The 17,729-nt window shown below is 48.1% G+C and overlaps 1 protein-coding gene across 1 annotated transcript; it reads left to right on the top strand.

The window, feature by feature from the left end:
• Window positions 1-15,489: 15,489 nt before the first annotated feature.
• On the top strand, window positions 15,490-17,329 carry TACSTD2 (tumor associated calcium signal transducer 2). Its single transcript, XM_082688126.1, has one exon. It carries the CDS (start codon window positions 15,629-15,631, stop codon window positions 16,598-16,600), a length of 972 nt encoding a protein of 323 aa, XP_082544252.1. The 5' UTR covers window positions 15,490-15,628; the 3' UTR covers window positions 16,601-17,329.
• The last annotated feature ends 400 nt before the right edge of the window (window positions 17,330-17,729 follow it).

Here is a 17,729-nt window from a genome sequence, read left to right as displayed (position 1 = left end):
AGTTACACAGGCTGGACAAAGGTCTTGAGTCAAATGAATGCAGAGCCCATTTTGGGATTCTCAGCCCTGCTGTCTCTCGCTCCAAAAAACTGATTACAGTTGAAATTAGTAACAGCCCAGAGGCAGCAAAGCCTAGGGGAGAAACTGGGGCTGATCAAAGGAGAGTCACACTTTGGGGCTTGGTTTTGACATATGTTATGTGGAGTCACACTTCCCCCAAGATACACTCATATGGTAACAAAATGAAACTTTGCAAGGTCAAGGTCACATAGAAAAGAGGTATTAATTAGAAACTTATAATATGTGTATATGTATATGTATACATATGTACATAAATATGGAATATAGGTATTTACAAAACATTAGTGGACAGTGGTCAGCGTCATTTAAGATGTTCAGGACCCACTTGTGCCTCATTCTCACGTGGTCTCACTATTGATCCATTCATCCCCAATCCATTCCACCCATGAATCCTCCTGCCTTGCTTACAAATCTAGGAAACATTTAATTTTTTGTTTTCTTTCAGTGGTCCTCTTTTCTTTCTTACTACTTTCTTGGTTTAGAATAGTCATTGAAAGTTAGAGCTCTGGACTCAGACTTTCTCAGTTTAAATTCCAATCTACCACTTGCTGCTCTGTGACCTAGGAAAATTAACCTAATTTCTCCCTGTCTCAGCTTCTACTCTCTACAATGGAGATTAAAATATCTCTAACCACACGGAACTGTTGTGGGAATTCAATGAAGTCACCTACATGGCATTTAAAATAATGCCTGGCATATTGTAACTTCTCAATGATATTCGTTATCCTTCTTATAATTACTGTTATTAATATTTATGGGTAGCACTCCTTTACTGTTTGGAGGCTTAAATTTCATAAATTTTATGTAGTAAGTCAAATTTATGGTTTAAATGACAGCTAGATCAAATGTGTTTCTCTTCCATTCTCCATTCTGGGACTTTGAATAGAGCAAGTGAGCTTGGGTTGATCTCAGAATGAGCTGGAACTGAAGAAATTAAGCTTACTCACCAAATGTGCAAATTTCAGAGAAAAGAATTATAGCATTAATTGGGTTGCCTTGGGAAGCAGACAAATCCTGCACAAACTGGCTTAATCTAGAAACAAACACATTAGTTCACATAGTAGATATCCAGTGGTAGGCAGGGGTTAGGTGGGTGGGGACCTCCAGGGTTGGTTGATTCAGAGATTTGATGATGCCATTTTGGTCCTAGGTTCCTGTTCTTTCCATCCCTCCCCTCTGTCCTCTGTAGCAGTGACCTCATCCTAAGTCTGCCTCCCCTTGTGTTCATATGGTGACAGCCAATGACAACGATGACACATGCGTCTTCTTTGCCATCCAGTGAGGGAGGAAAAAAAGGCTAAATAACCCTGAAACATTCTTTACTGGAGTCTCCAGGAGGCTCTCCTCATGACTCAGAGGCCTCCCAAATCTACCTGGAAAGAATGGTGATACCATGGTTTCTGTAGACCCATCAGCTGAGGTGGTGTGCAGATTGGAGTTCAGTCCCTGTGACCTTTGTAGAGATCACATGCCATGTGAAGAGGCTTTCAGGTGGTGCTAGGGTTTACCTCCAGTGTCAGCAAATGAGGGTGGTGTGTTTGTCTATTGCTATACAGCAAATGACCCCAAACTTAGAGATTTGAAGATACAGCTATTTTGTATCTCACAATTTATGGGTCATGAATTCAGGCAGGGCACAGCTGGGAGATACTCCAGCCTCACACAGCTTTGACTGGGATCACTGATTGATATCAGCTGGTAACTAGGCTGGTCTGAGGGTCCGAGGATGTCATCACTTGCACCCTAGGGACAGCTGGGGGCTGGGCTCAGCTGGATGCCTCCCCCTTACTGGGTGGTCTTTCTACAGAGGAGCTGGACTTCTCCCAGCTCAGTCTGCTACCCTGCTATAAGGGACCGAGAAATTGTGAAATAGAAGGTGATTCCAAATGATTTGACATGTTGTCTTCAGTACACATAAAGCGCATAAAGAAATAGGCATGCAACTTCTACTAATAGACACTTTGTTTCCCTTCATGCCCACTAAATGGAAGTGTCCATTTTTAAAATATCAGTTTGAAGATGTGCTGCTTTGTCATACAGCCCAGGGTGCCAGTGTCACTGGCTAGCCCGGTCCTGGGTGAGCTGTGGGGCCATCTTTCCTTCTCATCAGCCCTGCTTGGTCTAGGGCGCCATCACACACATCTGCAGGGTATCCCAGGAGCCTCCATTCTGAACTTCCTGCCACCAGTCTCATCCTTGAGCGGTCCATTCATCCTCTGTATTGTTTTCCAGTGTGGTTTCTCTGAAACACAAATCTGCTCAGACCACTCTCTTGCTTAAAGTCAATATTGGGTTTTCATTTAACAACCGGATCCAATCCAAAGTCTTCACTATGGCTCACAAGCTTTTCCTCTCCTGGGTCAATTCCCCCAGCTACCAGTGGAATGTAACCTCCAAGAGGGCAGGGATCTTGTCTTTCTTATTCATTGCTTTATCTAGGAGGCACTTCATATATGTCTGTGAAAGGAAGGGAAGAAGGGAGGATGAGAAAGACAGCGGAAGAAAGGAAGGAAAGCCGGAAGTAAGTCCCTGTCACACCCTGTGCTTCACCTACGGTAAAACTCACTTTTAGTTTCATGTCTGGCTTCCTCATGGATAGTCAAGTCCATGGGGGGAATAGACAGATCTTATGCACTACTCCTAGCACAGCGCCCGGAACAATGTAGGTGCTCAAAAACATTCCTAAAATAAGTGAATTAATTAATAATGTGCTAAGTGCTTAAGGCACGTACACAGAAGGCTGAAAGCCTGAAAGGAAGGCCACTTGATTCTCTGGAGTTTGGGAGTGGCAACGGGAAGGGGACAGGGCAGGAACGTGTCCTTGGAGGGTGATGCCAATGGCTTCTGCTTGGGGGTCTGGGCTCACAGGATTTCAAAGGACTGGTTCCCTTTAGTTCTATGGTCCTGGAAATTTAAATCCTTTGCTAGGTCCTGATATCTCTTTTGTGCATCCAGTTTTCTTATTTGGCATGGGTATCCAACCCTGCTAGTTTTTTTCCAAGAGAACAAGTTTTTTGAAGTGATGCGTGGACTGCCTTGTCTCAGCCTCCTGGAATGTGACCTCATTCCTTCCCCAGGTCAGTCCCCTCATTAAGCGGCCTGCCTGGTCCTGCTCCATCAGGCAGTCTGCCAGCCATGCACTTGGCATAGGAGTGCCAACTCCGGGGCCAAGGCAACCTTGACTCTTTAAGAGCATGGGTTTGAGATTCAAAGAGACCAGATTTTGGATCCTGAATCCACCACTTACTAGCTGTGTGGTCTTGAGCGAGTTGCTGCCTTGACTTCCTCACCTGTAAAGTGGAGCTAATAATAGTGCCTAATTCAGAGCGTATTTGTGAGGATTAAATTAGATACTCCATTAGCCTACACCACAGAGAGCTCAATAAATGTTGCTTATTATTTTCCTGCTCAAGGATGACTCAAGACAATTTCTCTGGGATGGAGCAGGGGTGAAGGGAGAGAAGGGGAAGGGGAGGTAGCATGCATTGAGTGCTTACGAGGTACCAGGCACAGTGTGGCGTGTCTGCAAGAGATATCTCCCCCATACCACATGACAACCCTGTTGCTGTGTCTAACGTTCGTCCCATTTTCCAGTGGAAGACATGCAGACTGTAGAGGAGACAAGCGGTTGGAAGGCAGGTGCTCAGCGTGCACTTGCCACGTGAGTCTGGGTAAGGCCCTCCGCCTCTCCAGGCCTCGGTTCTCCACCAGCAGTGGTAGTTTCTATCTGATAGGCTTGCTGTGTATGTGCCTTAAACACTTACCACATTATTAATTAATTCACTTATTTTAGGAATGATTTCAAGCAAAAGCACCGAGCAGGAAGGCAGGAGGGCAGGAGCCTGGGTGTCTGATGTCCGGGCAGCTCTGTCTGCCATCTGATCTCTGGCAAGTCACTTCCCCAACCTGGGCCTTTGTTTGTCCGTCGGTAAAATGCAGTGGTGGCGGGGCGCCTGGGTGGCTCAGTGGGTTAAGCCGCTGCCTTCGGCTCAGGTCACGATCTCAGGGTCCTGGGATCGAGTCCCGCATCGGGCTCTCTTCTCAGCAGGGGGCCTGCTTCCTCCTCTCTCTCTCTGCCTGCCTCTCTGCCTACCTGTGATCTCTCTCTGTCAAATAAATAAATAAAATCTTTAAAAAAAAAATTCAGTGGTGGCAAATAGATGGTGGGGGCCCCTCTACCTCAGACATGTGGCTGCACTTGTGTCTGGAGTTTCCACTGTCAGAGATCCTCTAAAGTAGGGTAGGTAGGGGCAGAAAGTGGCTGAACCGGCAGAACTGGCCTCCTCTAGGGACAAGAGTCAGAGCTTTCCCAATACCCGGGAGCCCAGAACACAGGGAGCTCTGGGATCAGCCCTGTCTCCTCCCTGTGGCTCTGTCCCGACCCAGAAACCAAGGCCTGTGGTCCCCATCCCAGCCCCTCCCAGCGGTCTCTGACCTGTGATGTTTGCTGCTTCGGACTTGAAGCTTCCCCGAACATAATTAGAGCTTTTGCCACTTCGCCCACTCAAGCCGGACGTGGATGGGAAGGCCTCTGCACCAGGGAGGCTCCATGCACCTTGGCAACGTCGACTTATTTGTAACAAACAGGTTTGCTGAGTTGGGCAGCCGGCACCTTGTTTCCTGTTGTGATTTAAGCCACCTGAAGGTAAATCGGGCATTTGAAAAAGTCCTGGTTTGGGAAAGTAGAAAGTAACACTTACTGAAAATGTACGGCGGGCCACAGGCTGCTCTAGTCTAAGGGTCTGGAAACTACGAACCAAGGGCCAAATCCCATTTTTGTATGACTGCCTGTTTTTATGCAGTCGAGCATTAAGAATGTATTTTACATTTTTAAATAATTCTCTTAGGATGCCACAATAGCTGTGAATTTTGCTCCTTACCCAACAAAGTTTACATTATTGACTATCTTGGGGCACCTGGGTGGCTCAGTGGGTTGAAGCCTCTGCCTTCGGCTCAGGTCATGATCTCAGAGTCCTGGGATCAAGCCCTGCATCGGGCTCTCTGCTCAGCAGGGAGCCTGCTTCCTTCTCTCTATCTGCGTGCCTGCTTGTGATCTCCGTCTGTCAAATAAATAAATAAAATCTTAAAAAAAAAAATTATTGACTATCTTGCGACCTACAAAAAGCTTGCCTACCTCTGCTCAAAGTTCTTCACATAGATGCACTCCCAATCCTCACAATAACCTCACAAGTATGTTACTATTACCTCCGTTTTACAGATGAGAAAACAAGAGGCTTAGAGAAGTTAAGTGTTTTCCTAAAAATCAGTAGCTGATAAATGGTAAGATCAGGATTTGAACCCAAGTAACCGGCTTCTGAGCTCCTTAAAACCAAGCAGATGTTTTCACGAACTGAGTTTGTGACCTCAAAGAAGTCATCGCTGTCTCCACTGAATGAGGAGAAGGCACTGAACAGCATCAGAGATTCTAACTTGGGGGTGGGAGGGTTCTTGAGATAAATAGACTCCAGAGGCTCCCAGATGCCTCCCCTGGAAACCCAGTCAAGATTCATGAGTTCCGTGTAAATGTTCGTGTGTCCACACAGTCACATTTACTCGAGAGAATCCCAGTCACCCTCCCCCCACCCCTCAGCAATGGATTCCATGACTTGAACACCACAGAACTCCTGGGCTAGCTTTCTTGGAGAGTCATTTCTAGCTGTAATGTGCTTTGCTGTTTCCCATTTGGGCTGTCAGTTTTGTCCCTCAAGTGGTATCTTCTTTTTTTTTTTTTTTTTTTAATTTCTTTATAGCGTAACAGAATTGTTTATGCACCACACCCAGTGCTCCATGCAATCCGTGCCCTCCTTAATACCCACCACCTGGCTCCTCCAACATCCCACCCCCCTGCTCCTTCAAAACCCTCAGATTGTTTTTCAGAGTCCATAGTCTCTCATGGTTCATCTCCCCCTCCAATTTGTCCCAACTCCCTTCTCCTCTCCATCTCCCAATGTCCTCTGTGTTATTTCTTATGCTCCACAAATAAGTGAAACCATATGATAATTGACTCTCTCTGCTTGACTTATTTCACTCAGCATAATCTCTTCCAACAAGTGGTATCTTCTTAGGCTATCTTTTCCTACTCAAATGGTCTTTATTTCAGTCATATTTTCTGTATATGTTACCTATTGGGTTGTGTTTTTCCCCAACCCTCACCCCCAAAGCTCTTTGTACTCATCACTGAGAAAAATGAGAAAGGAAAAAAAAAAAGACACACTTAAGAACCAGTGAGGTTTTTCTGCTGGTGTATTGTGTAAAGAGGTGAATAACCCACGTGAGTGGGGAGGGCAGGAACTGTACTTTATAACTCTTCATTGTAATTATCTGTTCAACAAATATGTACTGAGCCCCGACTAGATGGTCGTCGTTGCATGGGCTGTGAGCTGCTCAGGGTCAGGGGTCAGGTGCTATTGGCCCTGTAGTCCCGTGGCCAGGTCCAGGCCCGGCACAAGGCAGACCCTCTGTGAGCTTTTAAAATGAACAAGTCATGCCTGGTAGCTGGACAAATGGAGGGTGAAGGGGCGTAAGAGAACCCAGTCGGGCGGGTGGGGAGAGGAGGCACACAGTGGCAAGCGGATTAGTTCTGCTGGCTCTCCCTTGCTTTCCAGTCGACAGCCTTCTGTGTTCATGGAGAAGTTTCAGAAGGCAGTCTTCATTTTCCCATCGCCATGGTTTGAAAGGTTATAGCTGACGTTTCGCTGACAGAGCCAGGACTTCCCACATGAATCCAAAGAATGAGTCCCATCTCTTGCATCCCACAGAGGCCAGAGGAACAACGGGGGCTTCCTGGCCCTCTGTCTTGGACCCAGACATCCCCACGTTTGAGAACAATGAAGCCTCTTTCTCCCTCCTTCCCGTTCTCCCCAGACTTCTGAACTTTCCTTCTCTCCTACTCCTTCTCGCTTCTACTTCCGTCTAGTGACTCAGAGCTACTGAGGGTAGGAATCCAAGCCCCTCTGTATGGCCGGCTCCTTGGGCTGATGGGTCTGGAAACATCTAGAAATAAACAGCCTCAGAGGCTGGGAAGAGCAGCGGGAAAATCACAGCCCAGGAGAGGGTTGAGATGCTCGTGCCCCTGGAAGGGCAACACAGGAGCTGAGGAAAGCATCTACTGCTGGGAAGTCTGGAAGGTTCTGACCTGCTTTGAAGCTGGATGAGCCATTACCCTGCACTTAACTGGGTTTTTTTTTTTTTTTTTCCATCCACATGGTGTATATCATGCCTCGTCTGCTTCCCCGAAAGGGTGAGTTCAATCAAGATGTCAGGGAGCAAAACTGTAAGTTGTCCTATAAAATCAAAGCCGTACCTTTACTTGGCTTCAGTTGAGAGACTATTTTGATGTTCTGATTCAGCATCTGTAGAAGAAAAAGAAGTTGCGGCGTAGTTTGAACTTGTAGAGGAGTGAATTTGTAGGAAGGTGTGGTGGAGGTTAAAACATTTGGGCTGGGGAGATGAACATGGTCTGTAGCAGCACGGTGTCAGAAAGAAGAGAATCTCAGAGCCAGACAGGAATGAGTGTGAATTCCAGCCCTGCCATTTACTGGCCAAACATTCCTGGGCAAGGGTCCTTCTGCATGGGTTTCTTATTTGTAGGGTAAGAATAACAGAACATCCCTCGTTTGGATGATGTAAGGTGAAAGATAAGCCATGTTGAGCAGCGGGGCCATAACAGGCTCTCAGCAAATTTTTCTCCTCCCCCTCGTCCTCCCCCCCTCCTCCTTCTTTTCTTCTTTTCTTCTTTTTTAAGACATCTATTTATTTATTTGACAGAGAGAGAGAGCGATCACAAGTAGGCAGAGAAGCAGGCAGAGGGAGAGGGGGAAGCAGGCTCCCCGCAGAGCAGAGAGCCCAATGCAGAGCTCGATCCCAGGACCCTGAGACCATGACCTGAGCCGAAGGCAGAGGGTTTAACCCACTGAGCCATCCAGCTGCCCCGAAAGAGCTCTTCTGAAAAGCTTGCTTAGAAAAACAAACACAGGAAAACAGGCTATCTCTTGTCTAATTCTGTTAGAGACCAGAATTTGTAGATATTACGAATATTGCTCAGATGGGAACAGAGGGAATGAGTAGACAGGTAAGGGATGGTTTGGGTTACACCTACCTTCCCAGGCAGAGAAGAGAAGCAGGACACCAGGAACAAACTCTCCTTCAGATCTTCCAGGAGGATCCTCGACTAGGATCTCCCCACACTGCCTCGTTCCGTAACATCATGTGTTGAATGGGGTCACTGACAGAAACAACGCCACAACCCAGCGTGTGAGATTGGCAGAGGAGGAAGGATGAGGACAAAGGGAGGTTTCACTAGAGAAAGGCAAGAAAAGAGGCGGGAAGGACTGGAGAGGAGAGCTGGGGGACCAGAGAGCTGGCTTCAGATCCATCCCTGAGGAGCCACTGAGGGGAAGGTGAACATCGCTTCCTTGGTGTTGCTCTACAGATGGAAATTCAGAGTGTGGGAAGATTACAGAGGCCCAGAATTTCCCTGAATATTTTGAGGAGCCTTACGGAGTTGGTTGGGACTAGGCCAGAGTGTCTGGTGGGGAAGATGGTTGTTTCAGCACCGCAGCAGTGCGTAAGGCCCTGTTACGGGACTTGGAGACAGAACCCACTCTTTGGGTGGGAGAGGGAGGTCAATGACCTGTGATGTCCTTCTCAATACCCCTAAGGTGCATCCCTTGGACCAGGACTGCCCAAAACAGGCAGGCTGGTCTGGAAGGGGTAGCTGCACATTTGAGGCCTGTCACCACTGTCCTCACCTTGAAAGGACTGGAAGCTCCCAGAAACAGCAACACCTCCATACCCCCTCATGGGAGCCTCACACCTCGGCTGGCTCACTCTGGGAAAGGAAGCACCATGACTCACAAATGTGGGGTTGGAGAAACGTGGCTGCCTCCGGAATGTTGTGACAAGGTTTCCCAATCTCTCCTCATTTGCTGCCAAATCTCTCCGGAAACAACGCTCCCAAGAGCCAGTGAGATTAACTACAAAGTAACTACACAGTTCTTGGGTGTTTTATCGGCTTTTACCCTGAGTGTAAAACCCTTGGAAAAGAAGCCAGTTACCTCAGGGCAAAGAGCCCAGATGTGAGGGGAGGGAGCCAGTTAAATGGTTTACAACTCCTGAGGAGACCCTGACAAGATCACGAAGGGAAGTTCATAGGTAGGAGATACTGAAATGAAACAATGACACACACTCTTCCGGTGACGCCCACAGTCACTTTTCAAATCCTGATGGACTACAAAAGCCAATCAGCATCACAGATGTCACAGCAAACCTCTGGAATAAACACAGTAAGGCCGCACCCAAATGACCACACAACAGAGAAACTATTGTCTTTCCAGAAAAGTGAAAAGATTAGACATTCCATTCCTGAGGCCTCCCAGACCCAAACCCCGCCCAAACCACACCCAGTGTACCATTCTTATGTCTTCCTTCTACTCTTACTCATTCAAGACTCTTCATCAAGACACTAAACTGTGTCAGGAAAGTGTAAATGCCCCTGTCACCAGAGCTGGCTTCAAGGCCCTCCTCCATTGAGTCCTAGGAGTGTGACCTTAAGCCTCAGCTTCCCCATCTGGCAAATGGGGACAAGAATAATTATTTTTGTAGAGATGCTGGAAGGATTTTAGGGAATTTATTTATAAAGTGCCTGGCACAAGGTTGGTGATCAAAAAATGGCAGTTCATATTAATAACAGAAACTATGGAAATGGGAAAATAAGATAATTTGAAGCAAAAACAGAAATTTTACCTCAAATATTTTCCTAAAATTTAATTTGAGGGATTGACTTATTTTAAAAAAATTAATCAACATTTCAATAACAATAAACATGAAAATATAGAGGGTGTACCTTATCTCCAGGTTCTTTTGAATTCTACTACTTGGCAATGCTTTTTTTTTTTTTTAACATTTTTAAAGAAATGAAACATTAAAGCTAGAATCATGTATGTTTTATCTATTCTGTGGTCTGCACCCCTGCTCCCTAAGCCCTGCACTGACTTCCCATTCTTCCTATGGTTTCTTGGGGCTTTCTTCCCCCATCCTGAGCTAACAATCACCACAGCCCACTTCTCTGTCTGCATTTTCTGCATTCTGACTGAAGCATCACCTGCTTCCTCCAGCCCTCCAAGCTGTCTCTCAGAAGGAGGGGAAACCCTGACTGGCCTTCCGGAATTGCCCCTTGCCTCAGTAGCCGCTCCTGACAGAGAACAGAGCTGATTGTGGTCAGGCCAAAAAGAGGACTGAGCGGTCTTCCTAACCTGGCCTGAGCAGCTTCACAGACATTACACTGCAGAATCCCCACCATGTCGCTCATAGGCAACATCATCTCCGTTCTACAAGAGTAAACCAAGCAGAAGGTGCTGCCTGTGGCCTGGCAGGGCAGAATGCAAATGCGGGCTGCTTCATCCCAGCAAGGCAGATAGCAAGGAAGGTGTCCACTCCAATGTGGAGGAACTGGTGGGTAATGGCATGAGTCTTAGGGTTTCGGGTGTGGGATCACTGTTGTGCCCTATGCAAGTAGCTAGGTTTTTTGCTTTTCACAAAACCTGAACTTTCTAAAAAAAAAAATGTGTATAACTAAGAGAAAGAAAGAAAAAGAAAATCCGAGGAACCTCAGATGAGACTCTAACCTCTTGACCCCTTTGATTCTCTTCCACCTTTTTAATTTGTATGTACAGGTGGTGTCAGGAGACCCGAATTCTAGGCCTGACCTCACCACTTATAAGCTTGTGACCATGAGCCATTCCTTCCCTTGTCCTCCCAAGGCCTCTGTTTCCACATCTGTGAAATAGGGATAATGTCTTCCCTGCCCACTCTCCAAGGGTGCTGTAGGGCTTTCAGCAGATGATGAGCATAGAAATGCTAAAGCCTGATCTGCAACTAGATAATCTCCTTGTTCCTGCATCCTGGGGGTCAGGACGACAAGGGCTCAGGGGCAGCTCCCCTCCCTTGCACACAGCCTCTGGGGCAGGTCTTCAGCAATCCCCACAATCACCAGCTTTGCGCAGGAACCTATAATGATCCCCAGGCATCCTCACGCCCCTGAGACAGTTGATAATAATAACTGAGATGAATTCTCCCTAGTGTATGCCATACACTGTGTTGGGCATTTTACATTTTTTATCTCGAATCATTAAAAATAATTATAGATGGTAAGTATTTTTTTTTATTAATCAAATACAGTTTTGTTTTTATAAATCACACCCTGAAATAGAAAACTGATGAGCTGGTATTGGTCTTGCACAGAGAAAAGTCAGATTGTCAACACCAGCTTAGAAAACAGGGTGCAAGGGGCACGTGGGTGGCTCGGCGGGTTAAAGCCTTTGCCTTTGGCTCAGGTCATGATCCCAGGGTGCTGGGATCAAGCCCTGCATCAGGCTCTCTGCTCAGCAGGGAGCCTGATTCCTCCTTTCTCTCTGCCTGCCTTTCTGCCTACTTGTGATCTCTGTCAAGTAAATAAATAAAATCTTTTTTAAAAAATGAAAAAGAAAACAGGGCACAAGGAGACATGAAGTTGAAGTTCAGTTGGGGAAGAATGTGTTCATAATAACAAGGCAGGAAGTCATCCTTTTCACAGGTTCTGGGGAAATGTAGATATTATTACACCCCCCCCCCCATTTTATAATTAAAGAAATTGAGGGGTGAAGTAACTTATTCAAAATCACACAGCCAGTGAGTGACGTGAAGCCAGGATGGGAGCCTAAGTCTTACTAGATCCCGTTTTCCTTTAGCTGCACTGGACAATGTTTCTCTGAATCCCTGTCAGCTCACAGACCCATCAGCCTGTATCCCGACTCCCTATGGCTACTGGCCGGTAAAAGTTCGGGATCGTGCATAAAAGCAAAAGTAACAGTCAGTTTAGCATTACTCAATCCTCCTTGAAACTGGGTGTTTGGAGGTTGGGTTAGGGTACAGTAGGATAGAGGTTTGTGGCAGGGGTCGATGATGAGAATTGGACTTGCAGAGAAGAACTGAAATGGCCACCATGAACACTCCTGGGAATGTGTATTGATCCTCTGACATTCGCGGCACATCCCACAGTTAATTAACCCAATAAGCATTACTGAGCCCCTAATAAATGCTGGTGCTGGGGCTCAGTAGTGCTCAGATATGGTTCCTGTCCCCCATAGACATTTGACAAACCTGAGTTCATGGAATGCCTTTGTTAAATACTTGAAAGTTAAAATTAAATTAAAAAAAAAAAATACAAAGAGCTAAAGCTAACGCGTGGTATTTTGCAGACCTTGTCAGGAAAAGGATGAAGCGAGAAGGGAGAATCAGAGCTGAGGCTGTACTTAGTTAATAAACCCATAAGGGCACCTGATTGGCTCAGTCAATAGAGCATGGGACTCTTGATCTTGGGGTTAGGAGTTCAAGTCCCACACTGGGCATAGAGCCTACTTAGAAAAAATAATTAAAGTATTTCCCAACTAACTCCCAAAAGAATCTATAAAAAAGAAAAACCAAAACAAAAAACTCATCATGTTTGTGTGTCTGTTGGGGAAAGCCTGGCTCACCACAGAAATTAAGAAAGAGAAGGGGGGGGGGTCACTCTGACTTCCACAGAGGACATTGAGAATAGGCTCCCTTTATCCCCATCCCCCAAACACTTACTATGGCTGAAAAAGGCCAAGGCTTGGAAACTTCATAACACTAGCCTAAATAGCTAAGCAGTCAAAGACACCTTTGTACACATTCCCCAGCCCTGAGAACCCTTCCCCATTAGCTTTCCTCCTGTCAGCCTGCGATGCATTGGAATATCAGACAGGTAGCTCTGCCATTTGCAGAGGATTAGGGCTACTTAGTCAGTAGCTGGAAAATTAAAAAGACAGGATATGTTTTTAACAAATAAAAATGCAACCTGACATTTTTACAGTGTCTTTCAGTTTATAAAACTTTGGTATCTACTGTCTCATCTATTTTAGATTTGATTGTCAGAATGCCTTATGAAATAGAGAGATGCAGGGCACCTGGGGGGTTCAGTGGGTTAAAGTCTCTGCTTTTGGCTCAGGTCATGATCTCAGAGTCCTGGGATCGAGCCCCACATAGGGCTTTCTGCTCAGCAGGGAGCCTGCTTCCTCCTCCTCTCTCTCTCTCTCTGCCTGCCTCTCTGCCTACTTGTGATCTTTGTCTGTCAAATAAATAAATAAAATCTTAAAAAAAAAAAAAAAGAAATAGAGAGATGCTATCATCTCCATTTTACAGATGGGCGGACAGAAGCCCAGAAAAGTTAGTTTTGCTGTTCTGGTATGTTACAGGATTTAGGAAAGCACAGAGAAGGAGCACAGCCCTCAGTGCAATAGACAGAGCCTATCAAGTAAGGCTTCTGGGGGCGATCCAAGAGCTCAGTAGAAATAGCACAATAATGCACTAAATAAATGAGGGGGAGAGTCCCAGTACATGATTTCACGAAGGCTTGAAAATGTGGAGAAGACTGGAGATACTGGCAGGAGCAAGATGAATATAACCACGGTGGTGTTGGGGACCAGGACAGCCGCTAACACCTATCCATGTTTACTAAGCGCAGCTACTGTTAGAACAGACACTCTTCTAAGCTGTTTATCTACATTAATTCTCACACCTACCTAGTTAGTAGGTACTTTTATTATCCCCATTTAACAGATGAGGACATTAAGGCACAGAGAAGCACCTTGCTCAAGGCCATACACCATCTTGTTTGCTAACTTAAAAAGTGTGAATTCTATTCCAAGCGCCACAAGCACCTCCCACTAGGCTCTCAGCAGAGATCAACACAGATTTGTGATTTAGAAAGCCTTCTCTGGGGGTGCCTGGGTGGTTCAGTGGGTTAAAGCCTCTGCCTTCAGCTCAGGTCATGATCCCCAGGTCCTGGGATCCAGCCCTACCTCGGTCTCTCTACTCAGCAGGGAGCCTGCTTCCTCCTCTCTCTGCCTGCCTCTTTACCTACTTGTGATCTCTGACTGTCAAATAAATAAATAAATAAATAAGCTTAAAAAAAAAAAAGAAAGAAAGAAAGAAGGAAAGCCTTCTCTGACACAGGATAGACTGGGTGTTGGAGAGGGGGAAAGAAACTGGAATCTGACTAGGTTTTTGGTTCAAGGAGCTGAACAGAGACAGCGGGAGTAGAGAGCAGGGGAGCATGCCCACAATACCTGGTGCTTGTGGGGAAGAAATTGCCCTCACATGACTCTGCTTTCTCTACCTGTAAAGGGAGAATGATGTATTTCCACCTACCCGCCTCAGGAATTACTCGAAAATTAATGGGATAGAGGCTAGGTGGCTTTCATGTGTTAAACAACACCCTTGTACTACTGCTGGTGTTCATTAAATGCTGAACATATAAAATGTGCTTTGAACGAAGGAGCTGGGAATAATTATAGCTTGCTAATTATTGTTAATTTTACCACAGCGTTGAAACCCAGGACTTTCTCAATGATTCAAAAAAGAGATTGCAACCCCGCCATCCCATTAAAGTAGCCACGAAGAGGCAGACCAGCTATTTCCCACAGGCCCATCCATTTCTTCTTTGCAGTGGTTCAGCTACTTATCTGGGCACAGAAAAAGAAAAGCGACTTACTCTTTCAGAATCAACGTATACAAAGAACCCCTTGTAATGTTACTTGTTCTTCTGAAGAACTAGTTCCTTTTTGTCTCCCTACTCTGACTACATGTATGAATATTATGTTTGTGTGTGTGTGTGTGTAGAGGAAAACTGTGTTTAACAGAACTTCTGACACACTGGATTCCGGGACACCTGGGTTTTACTCATGATATGGTAACACTGCTCCCTTTCTTCCGACTCTGCACCACTCTGTTTCCATAAACACTGATTTAAGGTTTCACAATCACTAGGCAGAATACCAAAGACTCCTCCGAAGAATTTGAGGATATTGATGGCTGGGTGCCTTTAAGTCTCAGCCTCAACTGCATCGCCTATAAAATGGGTCTGAAAGATTGTACATACCTGTCAGGACTGAGGCGAGGCTGAGATAATGCCTGTGAATTCTAAACTAACCGACGGCTACTGGGAGAACTGGGTGGTAGGTTATGAATAGGGGTTGGGAAGGGAGGAGTTAGGGGACAAAAGGCTGGCGATCTCCTGCGCCTTACTTTTTAAACAAATTCTTAAGAATTCCTGTTCAGGAGAGCAGCCAGGCCACCCGCCGTCCTCCGGCTGGGGGCGGCTGGGATGGCTGCTCCTCCCCAGGTGAGGCCAGGGCGGGCCGGGGGCGGGGCGGGGTCCCGCAGCCCGCAGGTGAGTATCGGTTTTCCTCTCCCGGGCTTTCGGTCTGGAGGAGGCGGGAGCAGCCTCCGCTCCTCCGATCCTATCGCGGGCGGCACAGGGCGGGCTGTGCCTTCCGTGGGACGGTGACGGGGCGGGGGCCGCGGGATGTGTCACCCAAATACCAGAGGGTGAGTCCGCCCAACCAGCCCGGCAGGTCCGGCGGAGTATAAGAGCGGAAGGGAGCGGCCAGCGGCAGAAGCCCGAGACCGTCCCAGTGCGGAGCTGGATCCCCGCAGAGTCCCCAGCGCCTGGTCCGCACGCGTCCCGTCTGCGCTCCGCGGCCCCACCATGGCCCGGGGTTCGGGCCTCGCGCTGCCGTCGCCCCCGCTGCCGCTGCTGTTGCTGCTCCTGGTGGCGGCGATCGGCCCTGCGGCCGCAAAGGACAACTGCACGTGCGCCACCAATAAGATGACCCTGTGCCGCGCGGACGGCCCCGGCGGCCGCTGCCAGTGCCGCGTGCTCGGCTTGGACTTCCCGGTGGACTGCTCCACGCTGACCTCCAAGTGCTTGCTGCTCAAGGCGCGCATGAGGGCCCCCAAGAGCGGCCGCGCACTCGTGCGGCCCAGCGAGCACGCGCTCTTGGACAACGACGGCCTGTACGACCCCGACTGCGACCACGAGGGCCGCTTCAAGGCCCGCCAGTGCAACCAGACGTCGGTGTGCTGGTGCGTGAACTCGGTGGGCGTGCGTCGCACCGACAAGGGCGACCTGAGCCTGCGCTGCGACGAGCTGGTGCGCACCCACCACATCCTCATCGACCTGCGCCACCGCCCGGCCGCCCGCGCCTTCAACCACTCGGACTTGGACGCCGAGCTGCGGCGGCTCTTCCGCGAGCGCTACCGGCTGCACCCCAGGTTCGTGGCTGCCGTGCACTACGAGCGGCCCACCATCCAGATCGAGCTGCGGCAGAACGCCACCGAGAAGGGCCCCGGCGACGTGGACATCGCGGACGCCGCCTACTACTTCGAGAGGGACGTCAAGGGCGAGTCGCTGTTCCCCGGCCCCGGCGGCCTGGACGTGCGCGTGCGCGGCGAGCCGCTGCTGGTGGAGCGCACGCTCATCTACTACCTGGACGAGAAGCCCCCCCAGTTCTCCATGAAGCGCCTCACGGCCGGCCTCATCGCCGTCATCGTGGTGGTCGTGGTGGCCCTCGTCGCCGGCGTGGCCGTCCTGGTGATCACCAACCGGAGGAAGTCGGGGAAGTACAGGAAGGTGGAGGTCAAGGAGCTGGGGGAGCTGAGAAAGGAGCCGAGCTTGTAGGTCCCAGCGGGGCAGGGGGGTGGGGTGGGCCACCGGATTGCAGCCCGGCCCCAGCCCGAAGAGAGCCGCTCGCCTTGACTCTTGGCCCAGAGGGGACCTTGCTCTTTCCAAATTCCTGCCTCTCCCCACCCCCATTGGGTTTAATCAGGGTCACCTCTCCTTCTGACTTCTGGCTTCAGAGGAGGCATTTCTAAAATTCCTTCCCTTTCGGTCCGACAAGAAGCCTGACTCAAGAGTTCAGCGAAGTTCGGCGCAGGGTTACGTATGAGAATCACCTGTTGGTGTGACGCTGCGGCCGGCTTTGCCATGGACGGTGGAGGCTTGCAAGCGCTTCGATGGGGGGAGGGAGGACAGCGCTTTTTACTGTCTTGGGTTAAGTTACGTGGTTAGCTCCACCAGGATCCTGGCCGTGCTGGTGAGGAGAGGAGTTTGCCCACTGAGCCCGCGTAGTACCCGCTGTTGCCGTGGTTTGTACGACCAACCACATCTGCTGGTCACCGGGAAAGAAGCCTGTTTCAGCCGCCCGAACACATTTGAGATTCTTTGTTTGAGGGCGGACTGTGCCCTGGAAACCCAGAGTTTGCTCCTCAGCCTGCCCTTGGTATAGCTGGTATTAGTAATGTTTCTTTTGTAAAATGTTTGTACATATTTTGTCTTTGATAATGCTGCTGTGATTTTTTTTTAAAAAAACACGAATTTAATAAAATACGGAAAAGGCACAAACCAAAAGATGAAGTTTGTGAAAACTCGCTCCAGATTTCTGTCATTTGGGTTTCCTCAGTTCCCAAGACTCAAGATTTCTTATTTCAAATTCTAACACTTTTTCTTTTTTTTTTCTTGCAGGAGTAGGCATTTCATTTTGCCACTCTGGTGTTTTCTGAGATGCCTTATACAGGCTGGTATAAATACTGATCTTTCTAAGTAGGATTGTTTGGAAGCTTCCTCCAGAGTGGGGGAGGGAGGGTGGGGGAGGCTAGAACTAGATGCTATTGTAGGGAAAGGGGACCAGCTTTTGGTTCTCTAAAGGCTCTCCAGTGGAGAAAAAAAGCACCACCTTTGTTTCAGAAACTGTGTCTTCTTTGACTCCTAGCCCTGCTTGGAAGTAGTGGTATTATTCCCATATAGCCCC

Source organism: Mustela nivalis (genome assembly GCF_964662115.1).
Source record: "Mustela nivalis genome assembly, chromosome: 10".
NCBI classification, from domain to species: Eukaryota; Metazoa; Chordata; class Mammalia; order Carnivora; family Mustelidae; genus Mustela; species Mustela nivalis.
Note: the sequence above shows the minus strand (reverse complement) of the source record. Positions and strands in the feature narration are given on the sequence as shown.

What these genes read in the sequence shown, in the direction of transcription:
- TACSTD2 (XM_082688126.1), top strand. Translation starts at nt 15,629, where the DNA reads ATGGCCCGGGGTTCGGGCCTCGCGCTGCCGTCGCCCCCGCTGCCGCTG.